This window comes from Homarus americanus, unplaced genomic scaffold, assembly GCF_018991925.1.
Source record: "Homarus americanus isolate GMGI-L3 unplaced genomic scaffold, GMGI_Hamer_2.0 scaffold50216, whole genome shotgun sequence".
Lineage (NCBI taxonomy): Eukaryota > Metazoa > Arthropoda > Malacostraca > Decapoda > Nephropidae > Homarus > Homarus americanus.
In genome coordinates, this window is record NW_024739318.1 from 207,573 (window position 1) to 227,839 (window position 20,267).

Here is a 20,267-nt window from a genome sequence, read left to right on the forward strand (position 1 = left end):
TGTTGTGCTTCGTTCAGTTACATGTTGCTAGAGACTGTCACGGGTCCTCAACCCATCATCCCGACGAGAACACCAGAGACTGTCACGGGTCCTCAACCCCTCATCACCACAGAAACACCAGAGACTGTCACGCGTCTTCACCCCTTCCTGGGACACCAGGGGGCGTCACGGGCCTCCTCCCCCACTCATTATGTTCACCACATCACCACGAGAACACCAGAGACATACGGGTCTCTCACCTCTACATCCCCAGGAACAACAGAGACTGTCACGGGTCCTCCTCTCTCCCTCTCGTATGTCACCACGAGAACACCAGAGACTATCACGGTCCTCACCCCTTCATCCCAAAGAACACAGGGACTGTCAGGGTTCTCTCTCCTCCGTGTCTTAACCGAGAACACCAGAGACTGTCACGGGTCCTCACCTTCAGCCCCAAAACACTGGAGACTTGCGGGTCCTCAACCCTTCATCCGACAAGGCACAGAGACTGTCACGGGTCTTCAACCTTATCTACTTGAGAACACCAGAGACTGTCACGCTTCCCCTTCTTCTGCAGGAGACACCTGAGACTTCACGTGCCCTCCTCCCCTCCTTGTTCATCACCAAGAACACCAGGGACTTCACGGGTCCTCACCCCTACATCCGCGAGAACACCAAGACTGTCATGAACTCCTCCCCTCTTTGCACATCGCCACGAGCACGAATACTGTCACAGGTGCCCATCCTTTTTCATGCCCACGAGAACACCAAAGACTGTCACGGGTCTCCGCCCCCCCTCTGTACATCACCATGAGAACACCAGGGGTGTCATGGTTCACCCCTTCAGCACCACGAGAACACCAGAGACATCCCCTTGCCTCCTCCTCCTTGTACATCACCACAGTGCACCAAACTGTCACAGGTACTCCTCTCCTCCTTGTACATCACCACGAGAACACCAGGAAACTGTCACAGGTCTTCCACCCCCCCTCCTTGTTCATCCTCCCCAGAACACCAGAGACTTCCATGGGTCCCCCCCCCCTCCTTGGCCACGAGAACACCAGAGACTGTCTCACGGTACTCCTACCTTCCTTGGCATCACCACGAGAACACACAGGGGAACTGTCATGGGTCCTCACCCTTCTTCCACGAGAACACCAGACACTGTCACGCGTCCTCCGCACTTCATACGAACGAGAACAGAAGAGACTGTCACGGGTCCTCCTCCCCCATCCTTGCATCCCTAGAACACCAGAGACTGTCACGGGTCCTCACCCTTCATCCAGGCAGGTACAGACACTGTCCATCTGCTCATTCATCCAAGGAAACACCAGACACTGTCCGCGTCCTCACCCCTTCATCCGAACAGATCACAGACACTGTCACGGGTCCTCCTCCCCTCCTTGTTCATCAGCTTGAGAACACAGGGGATTGTCACGCGTCCTCCCCTTCATCCCACGAGAACTCCGAGACTGTCACGGGCCACACCCTTCATCCCCACAGGCACCAGAGACTGTCAGGTCCTCACCCCTACACCCCGAGCACCAGACAGTGTCACGGGTCCTCCCCCCTCCGTGCGCCTCCGGCCACGTAACACCAGTGGACTGTGGGTTCTCCCCTTCATCCCCACGGGAACACCAGGGACTGTGACGGGTCCCACCCCTACATCCCCGAGAACTCCAGAGACTTCACGGGTCCTCACCCTTCATCCAAAAACACAGAGGACTGTCACTGGTCCTCACCCTTCAATCCACGAGAACACAGAGCTGTCATGTCCTCCGCCTCCTTGTACATCATCACATAACACCAGTGGACTGTCACGGGTCCATCCCCTTCATCCCGAGAAACACCAGGGAGATTGTCCGGGTCCTCCCCCCTCTCCTTGTATATCTCCCACGAGACACCAGGGAGACTGTCACGGGTTCTCCTCCCCGCCCTTATATCTGCAGAGCACAAGACTGTCACGGTTCTCACCACTTCATCTGAAACACCAAGGGCTGTCACGTCCTCCTCCCTCCTCCTTGTACATCACCACAGAACACACAAGAGACTGTCACGGGTCCTCACCCCTTCCTCCCACGTGAACACCAAGACTGTCATGGTGCTCCTACCCCTCCTTCTACATCACCACGAGAACACCAGAGACTGTCACGGGTCCTCTACCCATCACCACCACGAGAACACTGAGGGACGCGCGTCCTCACCCTTCATCGACTGAATACACAGAGACTGTCACGGGTCCTCCTCCCCATCCTTGTTCATCCCCATAGGAACACCAAAGACTGTCACGGGTCCTCCTCCCCCTCCTTGTCATCACCACGAGAACACCAGAAACTGTCACGGGTCCTCCTCTACTCTTGTTCAACCCCACGAGCACAAAGACTGTACGTTCCTCCTTCCCTCCTTGTACATGACCACGAGAACACCTGGAACTGTCAGGGTCCTCCTCCCCCCTCATATATATCACCACATCACCACGAGAACACCAGAGACTGTCACGGGTCCTCACCTCTACATCCCAAGAGAACAGCAGAGACTGTCAAGTTCCTCCTCTCCCTCTCGTATATCACTGAGAAGACCAGAAACTTCCGGGTCCTCACCCCTTCATCTCCACGAGAACACCAGGGACTGTCAGGGTCCTCCTCCCTCCTCCTTGTACATAACCACGAGGACACAGAGACTGTCACGGGTCCTCACTTCATCCCGAGAACAACAGAGACTGTCACGGGTCCTCAACCCCTTCATCCCGACAGAACACAGAGACTGTCACGGGTCCTCAACCCCTCATCTCACCGAGGGCCTCCAGAGAATGTCACGTCTTCACCCCTTCTTCACGGAACACCAGGAGACTGTCATGGGTCCTCAACCCATCACCACCTGCAAAGGCACCATGAGACTGTAGCACGTCCTCACCCCTTCATCCAAGCAGATACACCAGAGACTGTCACGGGTCCTCCTCCCCATCCTTGTTCCTTGAGAACACAAGACTGTCACGGGTCCTCCTCCCCCTCCTTGTACATCTCATGAGAACACCAGAGACTGTCATGGGTCCTCCTCCCTCCTCCTTGTACATCACCACGAGAACACAGGAAACTGTCACAGGTACTCCTCTCCTCCTTGTACATCACCAAGAACACAGAAACTGTCTGGGTCCTCCAACCTCCTTGTCACTCACCACCAGAACACCAGAGACTGTCATGGGTGCTCTCTTCCTTGTACATCACCACAGACACCAGAGACTGTCACGGTTCCTCACCCTTTCATCCCCACAGAAAACCAGAGACTGTCACGGTTCCTCACCCTTTCATCCCGACAGAGAACACCAGAGACTGTCAGGGTCCCCCTACCCCTCCTTGTACATGACCACGAGCACAGAGACTGTCACGGGTACTCCTACCTTCCTTGTACATCACCACAGGAACACCAGAGACTGTCATGGGTCCTCACCCTTCAGCACCACGAGAACACAAGACACGCGTCCTCCCACAGCTTCCTACGAACCCAGAACACCAGAGACTGTCACGGGTCCTCCTCCATCCTTGTTCATCACCACTAGAACACCAGAGCTGTCACGGGTCCTCACCCCTTCATCGAACGAGAACACCAGACACTGTCACGCGTCCTCCCCTTCATCCAAGCGAGAACACCAGGCATGTCATCCTCCACCTTCATGGGCAGGAACACCAGACACTGTCACGGGTCCTCCTCCCCATCCTTGTTCATCACCACGAGAACACCAGAGACTGTCGCGTCCTCACCCCTTCATCCCACGAGAACACCAGAGACTGTCAGGGTTCTCACCTCTACATCCACAGAGAACAACAGAGACTGTCACGGGTCCTCCTCCCCTCTCGTATATCACCACGAGAACACCAAGGCGGTCACGGATCCTCACCTTCATCCCCACAGAACACCGCAGACTGTCACGGGTTCTCCCCTTCATCCCAAGAACACCAGAGACTGTCAGGGTCCTTCCCTTCATCCCACGAGAACACCAGAGGCTGTCACGGGTCCTGCACTTTTCCCCAAGGCACCAGGGGCTGTCACGGGTCCTCCCTTCATCCCCACCTGAACACCGGGACTGTCAGGGGTCCTCACCCCTCCCACGAGAACTCCAGAGACTGTACGGGTCCAACCTTCATCCCCACAGAACACCAGGGACTCACGGGTCCTCACCCTGCATACCCCCAGGGAACACCAGACACTGTCACGGGTCCTCTCCCCTCCTTGTACATCATCACGATAACACCAGTGGACCGTCACGGGTTCTACCCCCTTCATCCCCGAGAACACCAGAGACTGTGAGGTCCTCACCCTACATCCCACGAGAACTCCAGAGACTGTCACGGGTCTCCCCTTCATCCACGAGAACACCAGGGACTGTTACTGGGCCTCACCCTTTTTCCCGCGGGAACACCAGAGACTGTCATGTCCTCCACCCTCCTTGTACATCATCCGATAACACCAGTGGACTGTCACGGGTCCACCCCTTCATCCGAGAACACCAGAGACTGTCACGGGTCCTCCTCCTCCTTGTATATCTCCACGAGAACACCAGAGACTGTCACGGGTCCTCCTCCCCGCCTTGTGTATGTCTTCACGAAAACACCAGAGACTGTCACGGTTCCTCACCCTTCATCCCACAGGAACACCAGGGGCTGTCTTGGTCCCCTCCTCCCCTCCTTGTACATCACCACGAGAAAACAAGGGGCCTGTCTGGGTCCTCACCCCTTCATCCCCCGTGAACATCAGGCTGTCACGGGTACTCCTACCCTCCTTCATCACCACGAGAACACCAGAGACTGTCACAGAACTTCTCCCCCTCCTTGTACATCACGAAACACCAGAACTGTCACGGGTCCTCCACCCATCACCACACGAGAACACTAAGACTGTCATCGCGTTCTCACCCCTTCATCCGAACGAATACCAGAGACTGTCCAGGGTCCTCCTCCCCATCCTTGTTCATCCCCATGAGAACACCAAAGACTGTCACGGGTCCTCCTCCCCCCCTCCCTTGCGTCACCATGAGAACACAGAAACTGTCACGGGTCCTCCTCCCCATCCTTGTTCATCCCAGGAACACAAAGACTGTCACGTGTCCTCCCCCCCCTCCTTGCATAGCCACGAAAGAGCACCTGGTCTGCTCATTCCTCCTCCCCCCCTCTTTATAATCACACATCACCACAGGAACACAGAGACTGTCACGGGTCCTCACCTCTACATCCCCGAGAACAACAAGGAGACTGTCACAGGTCTCCTCCCCATCCTCGTATATCACCGAGAACACCAGAGAGCTATCACGGTCCTCACCCTTTCATCCCCACACGAGAACACAGGGACTGTCACGGGTCCTCCTCCTCCTCCTTGTACACAAGCAAAGGAACCAGAGAGACTGTCGGGTCCTCATTGCCCCAAAGACACAGAGACTGTCAAGGTTCCTCAACCCTTCATCCCGGCGGGAACATCAGAGAGACTGACACGGGTCCTCAACCTCATCCTACAGAACACCAGAGACTGTCACAGCGTCTTCCTTCTTCTCCACAGAACACAGACTGTCACAGGCCTCCTCCCTCCTTGTTCATCACCAAGAACACCAAGAGACTGTCACGGGTCCTCACCCTACATCCCCACGAGAAAAGCAGGCACGCCTTGTGCTCCTCTCCCTCCTTGTACATCACCACGAACACCAGGCTGTCACGGATACTCTCCCCCCTCCTTGTACATCCTGCAGGGCAACCAGAGACTGTCATGGTCCTCACCCCTTGCACCACGGCAGAGATATCACATGTCCTCCTCCCTCCTCCTTGTACATCACCACGAGAACACCAGAAATTGTCACAGGTACTCCTCTCCTCCTTACATCACCACGAGAACACCAGAAACTGTCACGGGTCCTCCACCCTCCTTGTACATCACCACCAGAACACCAGAGACTGTCACGGTTCCTCACCTTTCATCCCACGAGAACACCAGAGACTGTCACGGGTCCTCCCCCTCCTTGCACATGATACGAGAACACAGAGACTGTCACGGGTACTCCTCCTTCATGTACATCACCGAGAACACCAGAACTGTCAGGTTCCACCCCCCCTCCTTGCATCACCACCAGAACACCAAAGACTCTCCACGGTTCCTCACCCTTTCATCCCACGAGAACACCAGAGCCTACAGTTCCTCACCCTTTCATCCCCACGAGAACACCAGAGACTGTCAAGGGTCCTCAACCCTTCAGCACCACGAGAACAGACACTGTCACGTCCTCACCCCTTCATCCGAACAGAACACCAGAGACTGTCAGGGTCCTCCTCCCCCATCCTTGTTCATCACCACTAGAACACCAGAGACTGTCACGGGTCCTCACCATAACATCCCCACAAGAACACCAAAGACTGTGACGGGTCCCCTCCCCATCCTTGTTTCATCACCGAGAACACCAGAGACTGTCGCGTCCTCACCTTCATCCCCAGAAAACCATAGACTGTCACGGGTTCTCAACCTTCATCCCACAGCTTACCGAGACTGTCACAGGTCTCCCCTTCATCACCACGAGAACACTAGGGGGCTGTCACGGGTCCTCACCCTTTATCCCAGGAACACCAGAGGGACTGTCAGGGGTCCTCACCCTTCATCCCACAGGGAACACCAGAGGCTGTCACGAGTCCTCACCCCTTCATCCCCACCCTGAACACCAGAGACTGTCAGGGGTCCTCACCTTTCATCCCACGAGAACACAGGAGACTGTCAGGGTCTTGACCCCCTCATCACCACGAGAACACAAGAGACTGTCACGTGTCCTCCTCCTCCTCGTACATCACCACGAGAACACAAGAGACTGTCATGGGTACTTCTCCCCTCCTTGTACATCACCACAACACCAGAGACTGTCACGGGTCCTCCTCCCTCATGTACATCACTCACGAGAACACCAGATACTGTCATGGTCTCTTCCCTTCCCACGAGAACACCAGAGACTGTCACGGGTCCTCCTCCCCATCCTTGGTCATCCCCATGAGATAAAGACTGTCCCGGGTCCTCCTCCCAATCCTTGTACATCACCACGAGAACACCAGAGACTGTCACGGGTCCTCCTCCCCTCCTTGTTCATCACCACAGCATACACGGAGACTGTCACGGGTCCTCACCCTACAACCATGCAGAGAACACCAAAGACTGTCACGTGTCGCCTTCCCCCTCTTTGTACATTACGACGAGAACACAGAGACTGTCAGGGTCTCGTCTCCCCTCATTGTACATCACGAGAACACAGAGACTGTCACGGTCCTCCTTCCCCTCCTTGTACATCACCTCGAGAACACGAGAGACTGACGTGGGTCCTCACCTTCAGCACCACGAGAACACAGAAACTGTCACACGTCCTTACCCTTCAACACCACGAGAACACCAGAGACTTCCTGACATCCTCCTCCCCTTCCTGTACATCACCAGGAGAACACCAGAGACTGTCACGGTTCCTCACCCTTCATCCCAAAACACCAGAGACTGTCATGGTTCCTCACCCCTTCATCCCAGGGGCTACGGGTCCTCTCCCCCTCCTTGTACATCATCACTATAACACCAGTGGACTGTCAGGTCCTCCTCTTCATCGCCATGAGAACCAAAAGACTGTCACGGGTCCTCTTCCCATTCCTGTGCATTCCCAGGCTCCAGAAACTGTCACGGGTCCTCACCCTTTCATCCCACAGATCACCAGAGACTGTCAGGTCCTCACCCTTCATCCACACAAGAACACCAGAGACTGTCTAGGTTCCTTACCCCTACATCCCCATGAGAACACAGAGACTGTCACGGATCCTCTCCCCTCCTTGTACATCTCCACGATAACACAGTGGACTATCAGGGTCCTCCCCTTCATCCGAGAACACCAGAGACTGTGGGTCCTCCCTACATCCCGAGAACTCCAGAGACAGTCACGGGTCCTCACCCCTTCATCCCACAGAGCACTGAGCACGGGTCCTCCCCCCCCTCCTTGTATATCACCATGACACCAAGAACTGTCAAGGGTCCTCACCCCTAAACACCAGAGCACCAGAGACTGTCACGGGTCCTCACCCTTCATCCCCGAGAACACAGAGACTGTAACGGGTACTCCTCCCTCCTCTGTATATCACCACGAGAAACAATATTGACTTCACGGGTCCTCCCTCTTCATCCCGAGAACACCAGAGACTGTCACGGGTCCTCACCTCTACATCCCACGAGAACAACAAAGACTATGGGTCCTCCTGCCCCTCTTGTATATCACCACGAGAACACCAGAGACTGTCACGGTCCTCCTCCTCCTCCTTGCATCACCACGAGAACACCAGAGACTGTCAGGTCCTCACCCCTTCAGCACCACGAGAACACCAGAGACTGTAACGGGTACTCCTCCTCCTCCTTGATATCACCAAGAAACAATGTGTCTGGGTCCTCCCTCTTCATCCCACGAGAACACAGAGACTGTCACGGGTCCTCACCTCTACATCCCCACGAGAACAACAAAACTGCCATGGGTCCTCCTGCCTCTTCTTATATCACCACGAGAACACAGAGACTGTCACGGGTCTCCTCCCTCCTCCTTGCTCCACGCACCAGAGACTGTCACGGGTCCTACCCCTTCAGCACCACGAGAACACCAGAGACTGGGTCGCCTCCCCCCTCCTTACATCCCCACGGAACACCAGAGACTGTCACGGGTCCTCACACATCCAAGAACAAAGACTGTCACGGGTCCTCCTCCCCCCTCCTTGTACATCACCACGAGAACACCAGAGACTGTCACGGGTCCTCACCCCTTCATCCACCACGAGAACACCAGAGACTGTCACGCGTCCTCACCCACATCCCATCACGAGAGAACACCAGAGACTGTCACGGGTACTCCTCCCCATCCTTGTTCATCCCCACGAGAACACCAAAGACTGTCACGGGTCCTCCTCCCCCCTCCTTGTACATCACCACGAGAACACCAGAGACTGTCATGGGTCCTCGCCCCTTAATCCCCACGAGAACACCAGAGACTGTCACACGTCCTCACCTCTTCATCCCCACGAGAACACCAGAGACTGTCACAGGTCCTCCTCCCCCTCCTTGTACATAAACACGAGAACATCAGTTGACTGTCACGGGTCCTCACCCCTTCATCACCACGAGAACACCAGAGACTGTCAAAGGTCCTCACCCCTACATCACCAAGAGAACACCAGAGACTGTCACGGGTCCTCCTCTCCCCCCTACTGCATCACCACGAGAACACTAGAGACTGTCACGCGTCCTCACCCTTATATCCCACGAGAACACCAGAGGACTATCACCCGCCTCCCCCCACATAAGAATATAAGAATAGAGGAAACTGCAGCTGGCCAATTGGCCCATACAGTGTAATCCCGTCTACATCCAACCCCAATCGCACATATATCCATCCAATATCACCACGAGAACAACAGAGTATTGTCACGGGTCCTCCCCCTACATCACCACGAAATCACCTAACCTAACCTAACCTAACCTAACTTATTCAAATTAACATTGTCTTTGAAGTGTGTTCCTATATTAAATCATTAATAAAAAATTTTAATTTTCAGTATATTCTTATTTTATTTCCAAGGAAATATATGTTTGCTTCTTTTTTTAATCAATATATAAAAATACAGCATTTATTATCAAAATCAATAGTTCGTCAAACCGAAAAATATAATGCGCAATTATTATTTGTACAGTTGCGGACAAAATTCCCTGGACACCTGGCAGTATTTGGCATGTAAGTTCTTGCTGATTATTAGGTGAAGGGGGTTGGAATTTTAACAGATTTTTCAAGAGTCGTTTTATATAAGGGTTTTTTTCTTTTCATTTTGTGGTTTCGAAAAGATATGTGATGAAGAGCACCGTTTTTAAATATAAACAAATCATATATAAAACCCAGAAATAGATGCCTGATATTACCAAGTGTTCAGGGAAATTTGTTTTCAACTGTACATTATTGAAATGTAGAATACATCTAAACATTACTCTTTTTCATGGTCGAAGTAGTCCGTGTTCTGACAAATGTACACATTCTGGCGGCGATTTTGGGGGGAATGTTGAGAGACTAGGGTTTCAGTATTCCTAATCGCTTTCCAACTCGTAACATTATTTGGTACTATGCTTATGATACGTAATATAAAGAGATCTGAGAAGATATAGCAGCATTTACTCAAGACTGTCAGATCCCGCTCCAATAACAACAAAGTTAGAAAAATTTACTAACTTAATTGGGTTTATATCTTTGTATTCGGATAATTCGCAAATATATTAGAATTTTAATTAGTTCTAAAGCAGAATATAAAGTTATATAAACAGAGAAAATCAAGTATATACATCACTAATTGATTTTTCTGTGTTTATAAAACTTTGTTGTCTGATTTCTAAATAATTAAAAATCTCACACCGAGTGGATTTCGCCATCAGTACAGGTAGATGTGAAGATATCTGAATTATATACTGTGTATTGTTTATGATATGACAACACTAGCTGTTGATGGCATAATTCATACTTCATCTTATTAAACTATATGGGAAGAACAAATTCAAAATTTTAAGTCAAGTCTGGGAGGGGAAAGAGAGAGGCTCGATAAGCCAGTTACCATATTAGATTGTTCGGGGTTATACATTTTAATTCAAGGATTTTTCTGAGTGTCTAAAACTATCTGAAGATAACCTCAGCTTAGCACGTTAAACTTTCCATTGGGAATACTGTAGTTTTTCCAACATATTCTGGAACAAACTGCAGCAAAACCCATTAGCATTTTAAACAAAGCCATGCCACGTGGAATCCCAACAAAGGCCGCTAAAATCAGCTGATATGTTAACAACAAAGCAGCTGTGTATACTTTACACTTTATTGTGCTGAATATAATGTTATGTAGAGAAGCAATTTATAATGTGCTAAAATATTAAAGTTAGTTGTGACAAATGCAGAATAACTTGACAAAATTAACCTATTCCACAAACTGTACTTAATTTCAGAACACTCGTCCATAAACTGAACAATTGCCGAAATCAGTCGTAAAAAAGGGTAAGAGGCAATCGGACTCATCATTTGAATTCGACAGGAGAGTCCGACGAGCGATTTACGAGTCATGGATTCGTTTTGATTTTGAAGCCTTCAAACATACTGCATGATTGTGACAGATGCAGAAGTGGACAAATATGATATGTTGAATATTGGGTTGTTTCCTATACCAGTTATCTGCTAACAATAATCTGTTCCGTATCTTGTCAAAACATTCTGCATAAAATAGTAAACAAATTCAACCTTAATGTGATAACTGTATATTTGTCTGTTTATTTATTTATTTAGTGAATAATGCCGTAATCTTTGCAGAGAAAATTTTGAAACGTCACAAGGAGATCCATTATTATTTTGATTCGAAAACAGGTTGAACTTCTTCCACCATAACTTGTGGGTCAATGAACCGTACGCAAGGGTTAACATTCACTAGACTTTATCTCTTCACATTTACTTCTCACAAAAGTGTCCGGATGAGAAAAAATTTTATAACTGACAACAGACATCATATGTTATTCGGTAACTCATGCCGCAAGATGCATCACATTCATTGTACTCTGACTAACAAACATATTATCAGATATAAATAAATTCATTCATACTAACCCCATAAGAATAAGGCTTGACGAAGCCAGCCAGGTCAGAGGTAAGCATGGGGCGAGCGTTGATGATATTGGAATTGTCCAGGAAGAGCGGCTCACTGAAGTCGGCAACCGGTATCCTCGGGTGACTTATTGACATTAACACAGCAGTCATATCCGTCTCCTGGGGAAAAAAGTTACAAGCCACAATCTGCCGTGTTGTAGATAGAAACAAGTTTCTTGGCTAAAGTAAGGGCGTGGCACGACGAGTGATCATACGTCTGAATTACAGGTATCATCTTGCAAATTCACTTGGACATATTTGTTAAATACACGGCAGTTAACATAGTTATGGATTGGAACACCAAAAGATAGTTCAATGATCAAACATTTTGATTGTTTTATATATACTAAATAAATTGATTACCTGAGAGTCAGAGTACAAAGGTTTATAAGAAAAACTGTATTCCAGATGAGTCAACAATATCATCCAACATACGGATCTCTGCAGTTGGCCCATAATGCCAGTCCAGGACCCGTTGGGTAGCCGTTCACCGTACTTCCGATCTGGTGCCACCACAAACATGTAACTATAACCAAACAACACAATTAATACATAACTTTACTGCCACCAAATTTCTTGGGTATTGTCTCGTCCAGAATATTTTACCTTGGCTGCTTATGTAAATGACGTCCCGCCGTACAGTCAGTAATGTAAGTATCAACCAGCTCAAGGTCGATGGAATGCATAATTAACGATAACAACCAACAGACACCAGTAACCACAGGTATACGTTCACAGTTTTCACACGACGCTTCATGTTGTTACTCACGGCAGGGCGGTCGATACTTTTTTTTATTGACTGTACAACAACCACCACCACAAAAAGTCTTGTCAGTCCTCTCTCCCATTCCTCAACCTTCAGACTCATGAACCTGTGAATATGAAACATCACACATTGTTGGGTCTATAGAAGGCATACTGTGTGATGTCTCAGATTCACAGGCTCATGAGACAGGACTTTTTTGGGTGGGTGTACTGTACATCACCCACACTGCTCTTCTGTTTTAATCCATTATTCCCACGTTTATGTTATCCACAGTTCAGTCGCACTACCTCCGATAATTATCTATTAATTATACAAATTTTTAATGAATTTTTTTCATTTTGTGAGATAATCTAGTAAACAACATGAATACGGAGTGATGAAACCAACTGCAAGAGTTTGAACAATAAATACCGCTAAAAGAGAAACTCTCCTAAGGTCGCCCTTCCATGCCTTCTATTCTCTTATATATTAAGAAAGTAATATTTAGGCGTTTTAGACAACGTGGTGGAAGTTTGTATCTGGATGACTCATTTCTAATTTAAATAGATATATATCGTGAGATACACAAGGTACACTTATTGTAGTTTGAGACAATGACCCACAGTGAGACTCTGAGACAACACCAGCAAGAGGTACTCACCAGAATCCGAGGTGTTGAGCAATGATGTTGCAGACGTCGACCATAGTGCCACTGACCTCATAGTCGGGCTCCTGCCCTGTTATCACCAAGTGGTCTTCAAACTGTGAACGAGACACTACCTTAGTTGATCCTTCTCCACCACTACAAATACCCTTCCCCACTCTCATCCCGTTTCTAAGTGTGTCCAGAGGATGAATTCTAATTAGAAGTAACTTAGTTGATGCTTCGTATGGTTGTTTGATCTTTGTCCGGGCAATATCTTATGCACTTTTTGAGCTAGGAAACTGAACTTTGGACACATTCGTGACCAAGTAATTTGGCAAAATGAACGTATCTATTGCTCATATTTAACTTGTTAAAATATTATGTATACAACGTGAAAGCTTACAGTTAAATTTTTGAAGATTCCGTAAAGGGACTGAGGATATTTCCTATTATATGATCAATATACTGTACCATCCTGTTTCTTAAGGTAACTCTTCTTGAAATAAATACTTGTATAAAACATGCATTTCCCCGCAAGTTCCATAGACTAATAGTTCAGCAAAATCACCAAACACATACCCATATTGCAATATGCACCTCTTCTATCACTCATAAATTTTTGTGACAAGTTGTAAAATATTTTGCTTAAAACTGTGGGAGAAGCTGGTTTTCAAAATGACTAGCCCATGTAGGATAAGATAAACGAATAGGACAAACGCCCAATGCCCCAGGCACATGGCCGGGGTATGGAAAAAGCTTAAAACACATGTGAATTGAGCCTTTCACAAATTAGTACTGACAAGAAATTTTCTCCACTGTTCTAACTGAATGGGTAGTACAATTACTTACAAACTATCTTGTGGGACTCCTAGGGGGCGCTCCTTCAGAAGCCAGCAGCACCTCTGACCAAAGCCTTAATTGGAAACATTTTGGTTTCAATTTACCCCCACGTCTGGAAAGGCCGTACGTGTATGTGCACCGGCACCATGCCATGTGTACAGCTTGCACACGTCTTTGAATATGCGACTTTTGTATTCTACTTAAGATCAAGCAAAGACTGATAATTAATCATGACAGGTCTGATGCGCTTCTATCTCTCTCTTTCTCTCTCTCTTTTACGGGAATAGCCCACCTGGACACAAGTCATCGACCCACAACGGGGAGGGAAAAAATAAGAGTAAACAGAAATTTAAAATAGAAAAGAAAAAGATTATATTAACCTACACCACGAAGATGCCGGAAAACCAACTTATTAAAGTGAGACAGATTGTATGAGTATGGAAACACAGAAGAAGGTACAACATTCTACAGTTTGGCTGTGTGAGGAAAGAAGGATGTACTGTAACCGGTTATTCTAGTGTGACCGACAACCACAGAGAAACTGTGTACACCACGGGCAAGACGAGTGTTCCGAGCCCACGGCCTTGCCGGAGGGCGGTACACAGGATGCCAAATCCACCGAACATTGCCCGTTAAAGTACCTGTCAAAGAGAGAGAGTTAAGCAACATTGCGGCGAAGAGAAAGGGAAGAGAGATTATCAACTGAAGGAGAAGAGTTAATAAGATAGAAGAAGAACGACCCCAGATATGAGAGTAGTAATCCAAGTTAGGACGGATGAATCGCTTAAAAACTTGAGGCAGCTGCTCAGGAATGAAGTAGCTACGGCATCTGGACAGCATTCCCAGCTTTTGGGAGGCAGCTTTAACAATGTTGTGGATGTATGGCTTCCATGACATATAGGAGAAAATGGCAGCCATCTTGAAAAATGGCCGCCATCTTGGATTTCTAAATGGCCAATCAGGCAGATTTGACAAGTATCCCCTAGGGTATGATCATGCCAAATATCATGCTTGTATCACTATTTCACGATTTTTCCATTATCCGATCTACTATCATAGAGTCAACACCAAACCTGTTTCTCTTGAGACTTTCAACACGTAAGTTTAGCCTGTACTTAAGTTTACACAGGAAGACTGTGTCCATTGCATGGGTTATCATTGTGACAACATAGAAATATGGTAAATTAAGTACACATTATAAGTGTTAAGATTAGACTAATGACACAGGTATGATTGTCATGTAAATACATATTGGATTAAACATTTATGTATGATTGCCTATGTATGATTTATTTGAAATACTAAAATGAATTGTATTCAACAGGTTTGACTGAATTATAATGTTCGACTTTAACATGAAGAGTCTGATTATCCTTTAAAAGCTCAAAAGGCGTTTACATACATGATATGTTGTATTCTGAGGAGTGGAAGGTGTAGGTTATGTATCTAAGCTACTGTGCCGAGTAGCAACCTTGTATATAAGCTACTGTGCCGAGTAGCATCTATGTATATAATTACGTGGCAACACTGCACGTGTTATGTGGCAACATTGCCCCGAGGCTGCCATATGGCAAGGCAGTCTCAGTCTGACTCTGTGGGTCATGCAAGTCACATGCTAGTCACCACTTGTATTTCTCATATCCGTTAATAAATGGACTTCAGTGTTACCCAGTGTTTCCCTACCCATCACTGCCTTCTTCAGGGAACACTTGGAACCTTCATGGCGCAGTGAGTAGGATCTGCGGACTTACAAGTGTTGTGAACAATGCCGAGACCGTTACGACTGCCGGCAATGTGCACGTCGACTAGTGTGTTGTGTTGTGTTGCGTTGTGTTTCGCCGCGACGTGCAGTGTTGCGCCGTCACAGTGCGTCTCAGTGACGGTGGCATTGTTAGTGTCAATGTATTAGTGTGTCTAGAGCTGAGAGTTGAGCATTGGCATGTTTTTTGTCGTACCCACGGAGCACGCAGGAGTGCACCCTCCTCGTGTGACATCCGGGGAGACACTAACGTTCTCACCTCTGTGGCTCTAGCCACCCGCATCTGCTGTCTCAGACACACATGCACACACACACACACACACACACACACACACACGCACGCACGCACGCACTCACGGACAGAACAGTGGACTCTATGCGTTATTTCTGCGCTGTTTATGTCATATATATGTGCTTCGAGCTGATGAGGCACCACTTTATATACTAAACAGCGCAGTTCAAGCATACTATGATGGGCGGTAAGACGGGACAACGTCAAGATGGGAGACACGACTCCCCACCTTCTCCTCTACCGGGCACAGATGGAGCTTCTGCGCCCACCGCCCCTCATCCTTCACCTACAGCGACGGACATTGCCACAATTCTGAGGTGGATGGACGACAGGGACGAGAGACGCAGAGAGATGGAATTTCAGAGGGAGGACATACGAAGAGAGGAGGAAAAAGCGCGTTTTGATGCAGTATTGGAGACCCTGGCGCTAACCCACCCTCCCTCACTCACAGGTATCACAGGTATCGCGCACCAAGGCGCCAGTACCCTCCCTCCTCCACCACACCAGCGTCCTCCAGGTACTCTTGCTACTCCAACACCTCCCAAGGCATCTGTTCAACCCCCACCCGCCCTCTCACCAGACGTCACGTTTCAGCTTTTTCGTGAGTGGAGGCGGCGGTGGACAGATTACTCCACGATGGTGGACCTTGATAGCATGCCTCCAAACAAACAGCTCATCCAACTGCGGATGTGTTTGTCGCTGGAGACCCAGAGAGTTTTGGAGCACACGTTGCAAGTGCCTCCCGATTCTACGACTTCAATGACGGATGTGCTCGACCTTTTACAGGAGCATGTTAAAGGTCGGAATAACGAGGCTTTGCATCGCCGCGCCTTCACCAGCTGCAAGCAGGGGGAGAATGAATCCTTTGACGACTTTTTTGTACGTTTGAAGAGTTTTTCGGAGGAGATCGACGTCTGCAAGGCGCACAGCCGGAAATGTGAGGAAGCCTGGATCAAGCATGGGATCTTGACAGGTGTCAGGCAAGTTGGTGCAGCGACTCATCCCCCTGGATGCTTCCTCCACACTCCAGGTGGTAGTGACTGAATGTCGGTCATACGAGGCCACCAAGTCCGCTACCTCTGCCTTACGGGCCCCACATGCTGTGAGAGCTATCTGACAGTACAAGAAGGGTAAGAAGGCGGCCAACAACGTGAAGGCTGCCGCACGTTCTTCCACGCCTCCGCCTAGTGCTTCCTGTAGCAGCTGTGGAAAGCAGCATGGCCCCAAGACATGCCCGGCCGCCGATGCACTGTGTGGTGGATGTGACCGTAAGGGCCACTGGTCTAACACAGACAGGTGCCCTGCACGAGGCCACAAGTGTCAGGCCTGCGGTCGTTATGGACACCACGACAAGTGCTGCCGCCAACCCAAGCCCAAAAGCCCGAGACGAGGAGGAAAGCAGCGCACTTCCCTCGGGGTGGTTCGCACGCAGCCCCCTTCAGATGGCCCACGCAGCCCCAAGCAGCAGCTGAGTCACATCAGGAGGGTGGAATCGACCACACGCCCCAGGGCTACCCCTTCCCCTAACATCTGCATCGCCGTCACACACGGTGATGTGTCGGGTCACATCGAGGTGATACCGGACACCGGCGCTGATACTATGGTGATAGGTCTGAAGCACCTCCAAAAACTGGGCCTCACCAAACGCGACCTGGGACCACCGCCGCAGCTGCTGCACTACAATGCGGACGGTTCCCAGACGCCGGACGCTGTGGGCTCCTTTCAAGCGGAGATCACCTACGGCGACAGGTCGTGTCACGGATGGATGGACATGCAGCCTACTCTCGCTACACCCTTGTTGTCATGGGAGCACTGCAAGGAGTTAGGCGTGGTGCCCAGAGACTTTCCCGAGCAGATCCCAGCCGCTCGGTACACCACCAGCAGGGTGCGTGAGTCAACGAGCGATGCGCCTGGCGCTGCCGCACAGAGCTGCCCAGAACCTGCGTCCACTCCCGCCCAGCCTCCACCCAAGTTATGGCTGCTTCAACAGTAGGAGCCCCTCTTGTGCGACGACGAACCCACCAGGCCCTTCGAGTCCGTGTCGGCTGATTTCTTCAGCACAGTTGGGAAACATTTCCTAGTTGTCGCCGACCGACTCTCTGGCTGGCCTGTGGTGGTAATCTGTGGCTCGGACACGACGTCTGCGGCCACCATTCGCCACTTCCGGCACCTCTTTCGTGACCTGGCGTCCCCGTAAGTCTGCGGACGGATGGTGGGCCACAGTTCACCAGCCGGGACTTCACAGGATTCTTGGAGCGTTGGGGAGTCCGCCACATCGTGTCAACACCCCACTACCCACAGTCAAACGGCCACGCTGAGGCTGCGGTCAAGACAGTCAAGCACCTCATCCTCAAGGTGGCCCCTTCAGGCAACATAGACTGTGAGGCGTTTGACAAAGGACTCCTGGAGTTATGTAATACTCCCACCCACACAGGATGCTTCCCTGCCCAGATCCTGTATGGTCACCCTCTCCGCTCTTGCGTTCCTGCACACGCCAAGGCCTTCGCGAAGGAATGGCAGACCAGAGCCGACAGCTGCGACCGCCGCGCCGCTACACATGCCCAGGACGCCAAGGCTCGGTATGACGACCATGCCTGCCCTCTTCAGCCGCTAGAGATTGGTGCCCTTGTCTGCGTCCAGGACCCGACGACGACACGTTGGGACAAGGTGTGCATAGTGATGGGCATTTGCCGGTCGCGAGACTACAAGGTCAGGATGCCGAGCGGCCGCGTCTGGTGGAGGAACCGCCGCTTCCTCCGGCCAGTCCCACCCCCTGCTGCTGGCCCCCTGACCGAGGACTAGTCCCCTACACCTCACGAGGATCCGTCCCACAGTGCACCTCGACGCTCGGAGCGACTTAGGACTAAGAAGTCCGCTCAAGACAAAGACTATGAGCGTGAGGGGGGGAGGGAGATGTAGGTTATGTATCTATGCTACTGTGCCGAGTAGCAACCTTGTATATAAGCTACTGTGCCGAGTAGCAACCTTGTATATAAGCTACTGTGCCGAGTAGCATCTATGTATATAATTACGTGGCAACACTGCACGTGTTATGTGGCAACATTGCCCCGAGGCTGCCATATGGCAAGGCAGTCTCAGTCTGACTCTGTGGGTTGTGCAAGTCAAACGCTAGTCACCACTTGTATTTCTCCTATCCGTGAATAAATGGACTTCAGTGTTACCCGGTGTTTCCCTACCCATCACTGCCTTCTTCAGGGAACACTTGAAACCTTGTCAGAAGAGTGCTTGACAGATTGGAGTAAAGCAAACCTTACTGTAAATTTGATGAAGAATGATTTTGTGAAAGCTCAAGTTGAATATTTAGGTTATGTGATAGGCCAAGGAAAAGTGAGACCGATTGACGCAAAAGTTGAGAGAATTGTAAAATTCTTTGCTTCCCTTGAGTAAGAAGGAATTGTTCAGATTTCAAGGGATGAGTGGGTATTATAGAATATTTTGTAAAAACTTTTCCACTGTGGCGTAGCCTTTGACAAGACTTAGGTCAAAGAAAATTTAATTACTGTGGGATGTTCATTCTGAAGATGCTTTTACCAAGATTGAGAAAATGTTGATTAATGAGCTAATTTTGTCAACTCCAAATTATGATAAACCATTTAAGATGCACGTTTATGTAAGAAATGTTGGAGTGGGCAGTGTCTTGATGCAAGAGAAGCAGAGTATTGATCATCCATTAAGTTAAAGCAAAGACTTGTGCTGTACCCTGTCAAATGCTTTGGAGAAGTCGAGGATCACGACAAAAGTTTCCCCATATTCCCTAAGAGAGGATGACCAAAGATGGGTGCAGTAGGAGAGCAGATCATCAGTAGATCTCGCCTGGCGAAAGCCATACTGGTGATCCGACAAAATAGAAAGGCGTTCAAGGTGACGGAGAAAATGAGTTTAAGATAGTTTCGAAAATCTTTAAGAGGGATGGAGTGAGGGCAATGGGCTGCGGGAGTTTTTAATTAACATTTATTTTACAGTGCATGAATTACTAAATGTTACATTTACATTCCAGGTTTTTAGTTGTAGAGGAATTTGAGATAATTTTTTGTTGAAAGGTAATACAAATAGATTCTTATTGTCATGGGCAGGCTTATATTCAGTTCTGTAAAAGAAAAATTCTTCGCAATGTTAAGGCATTTGTCTATAAAAGACCTAGGGTATTTTAAGTTCTAACCAATATTATAAATATATTTATATTCCTCATCAATGAATTCCGGACTGCATATTCGTAAAGCACGTAAAATCATTGAAGAGAATACTAACTGTTTGACTCTATTATGATGGGCAGAATAATAATGCATATAT

General features: G+C 49.2%; 1 protein-coding gene across 1 annotated transcript in view; it reads right to left on the reverse strand.

The window, feature by feature from the left end:
• Positions 1–20,267, reverse strand: part of LOC121874514 (glutamate receptor 4-like) — a 151,691-nt gene that overhangs the window by 109,596 nt on the left and 21,828 nt on the right. Inside the window, exons 2-4 of the mRNA XM_042378667.1 lie at positions 13,081–13,181; positions 12,110–12,200; positions 11,636–11,794 (exon numbers count right to left, since the gene is read on the reverse strand). Of these exons, the coding sequence (XP_042234601.1) occupies positions 11,636–11,794; positions 12,110–12,200; positions 13,081–13,181 (351 nt within the window). The remainder of the gene's footprint in view (positions 1–11,635; positions 11,795–12,109; positions 12,201–13,080; positions 13,182–20,267) is intronic.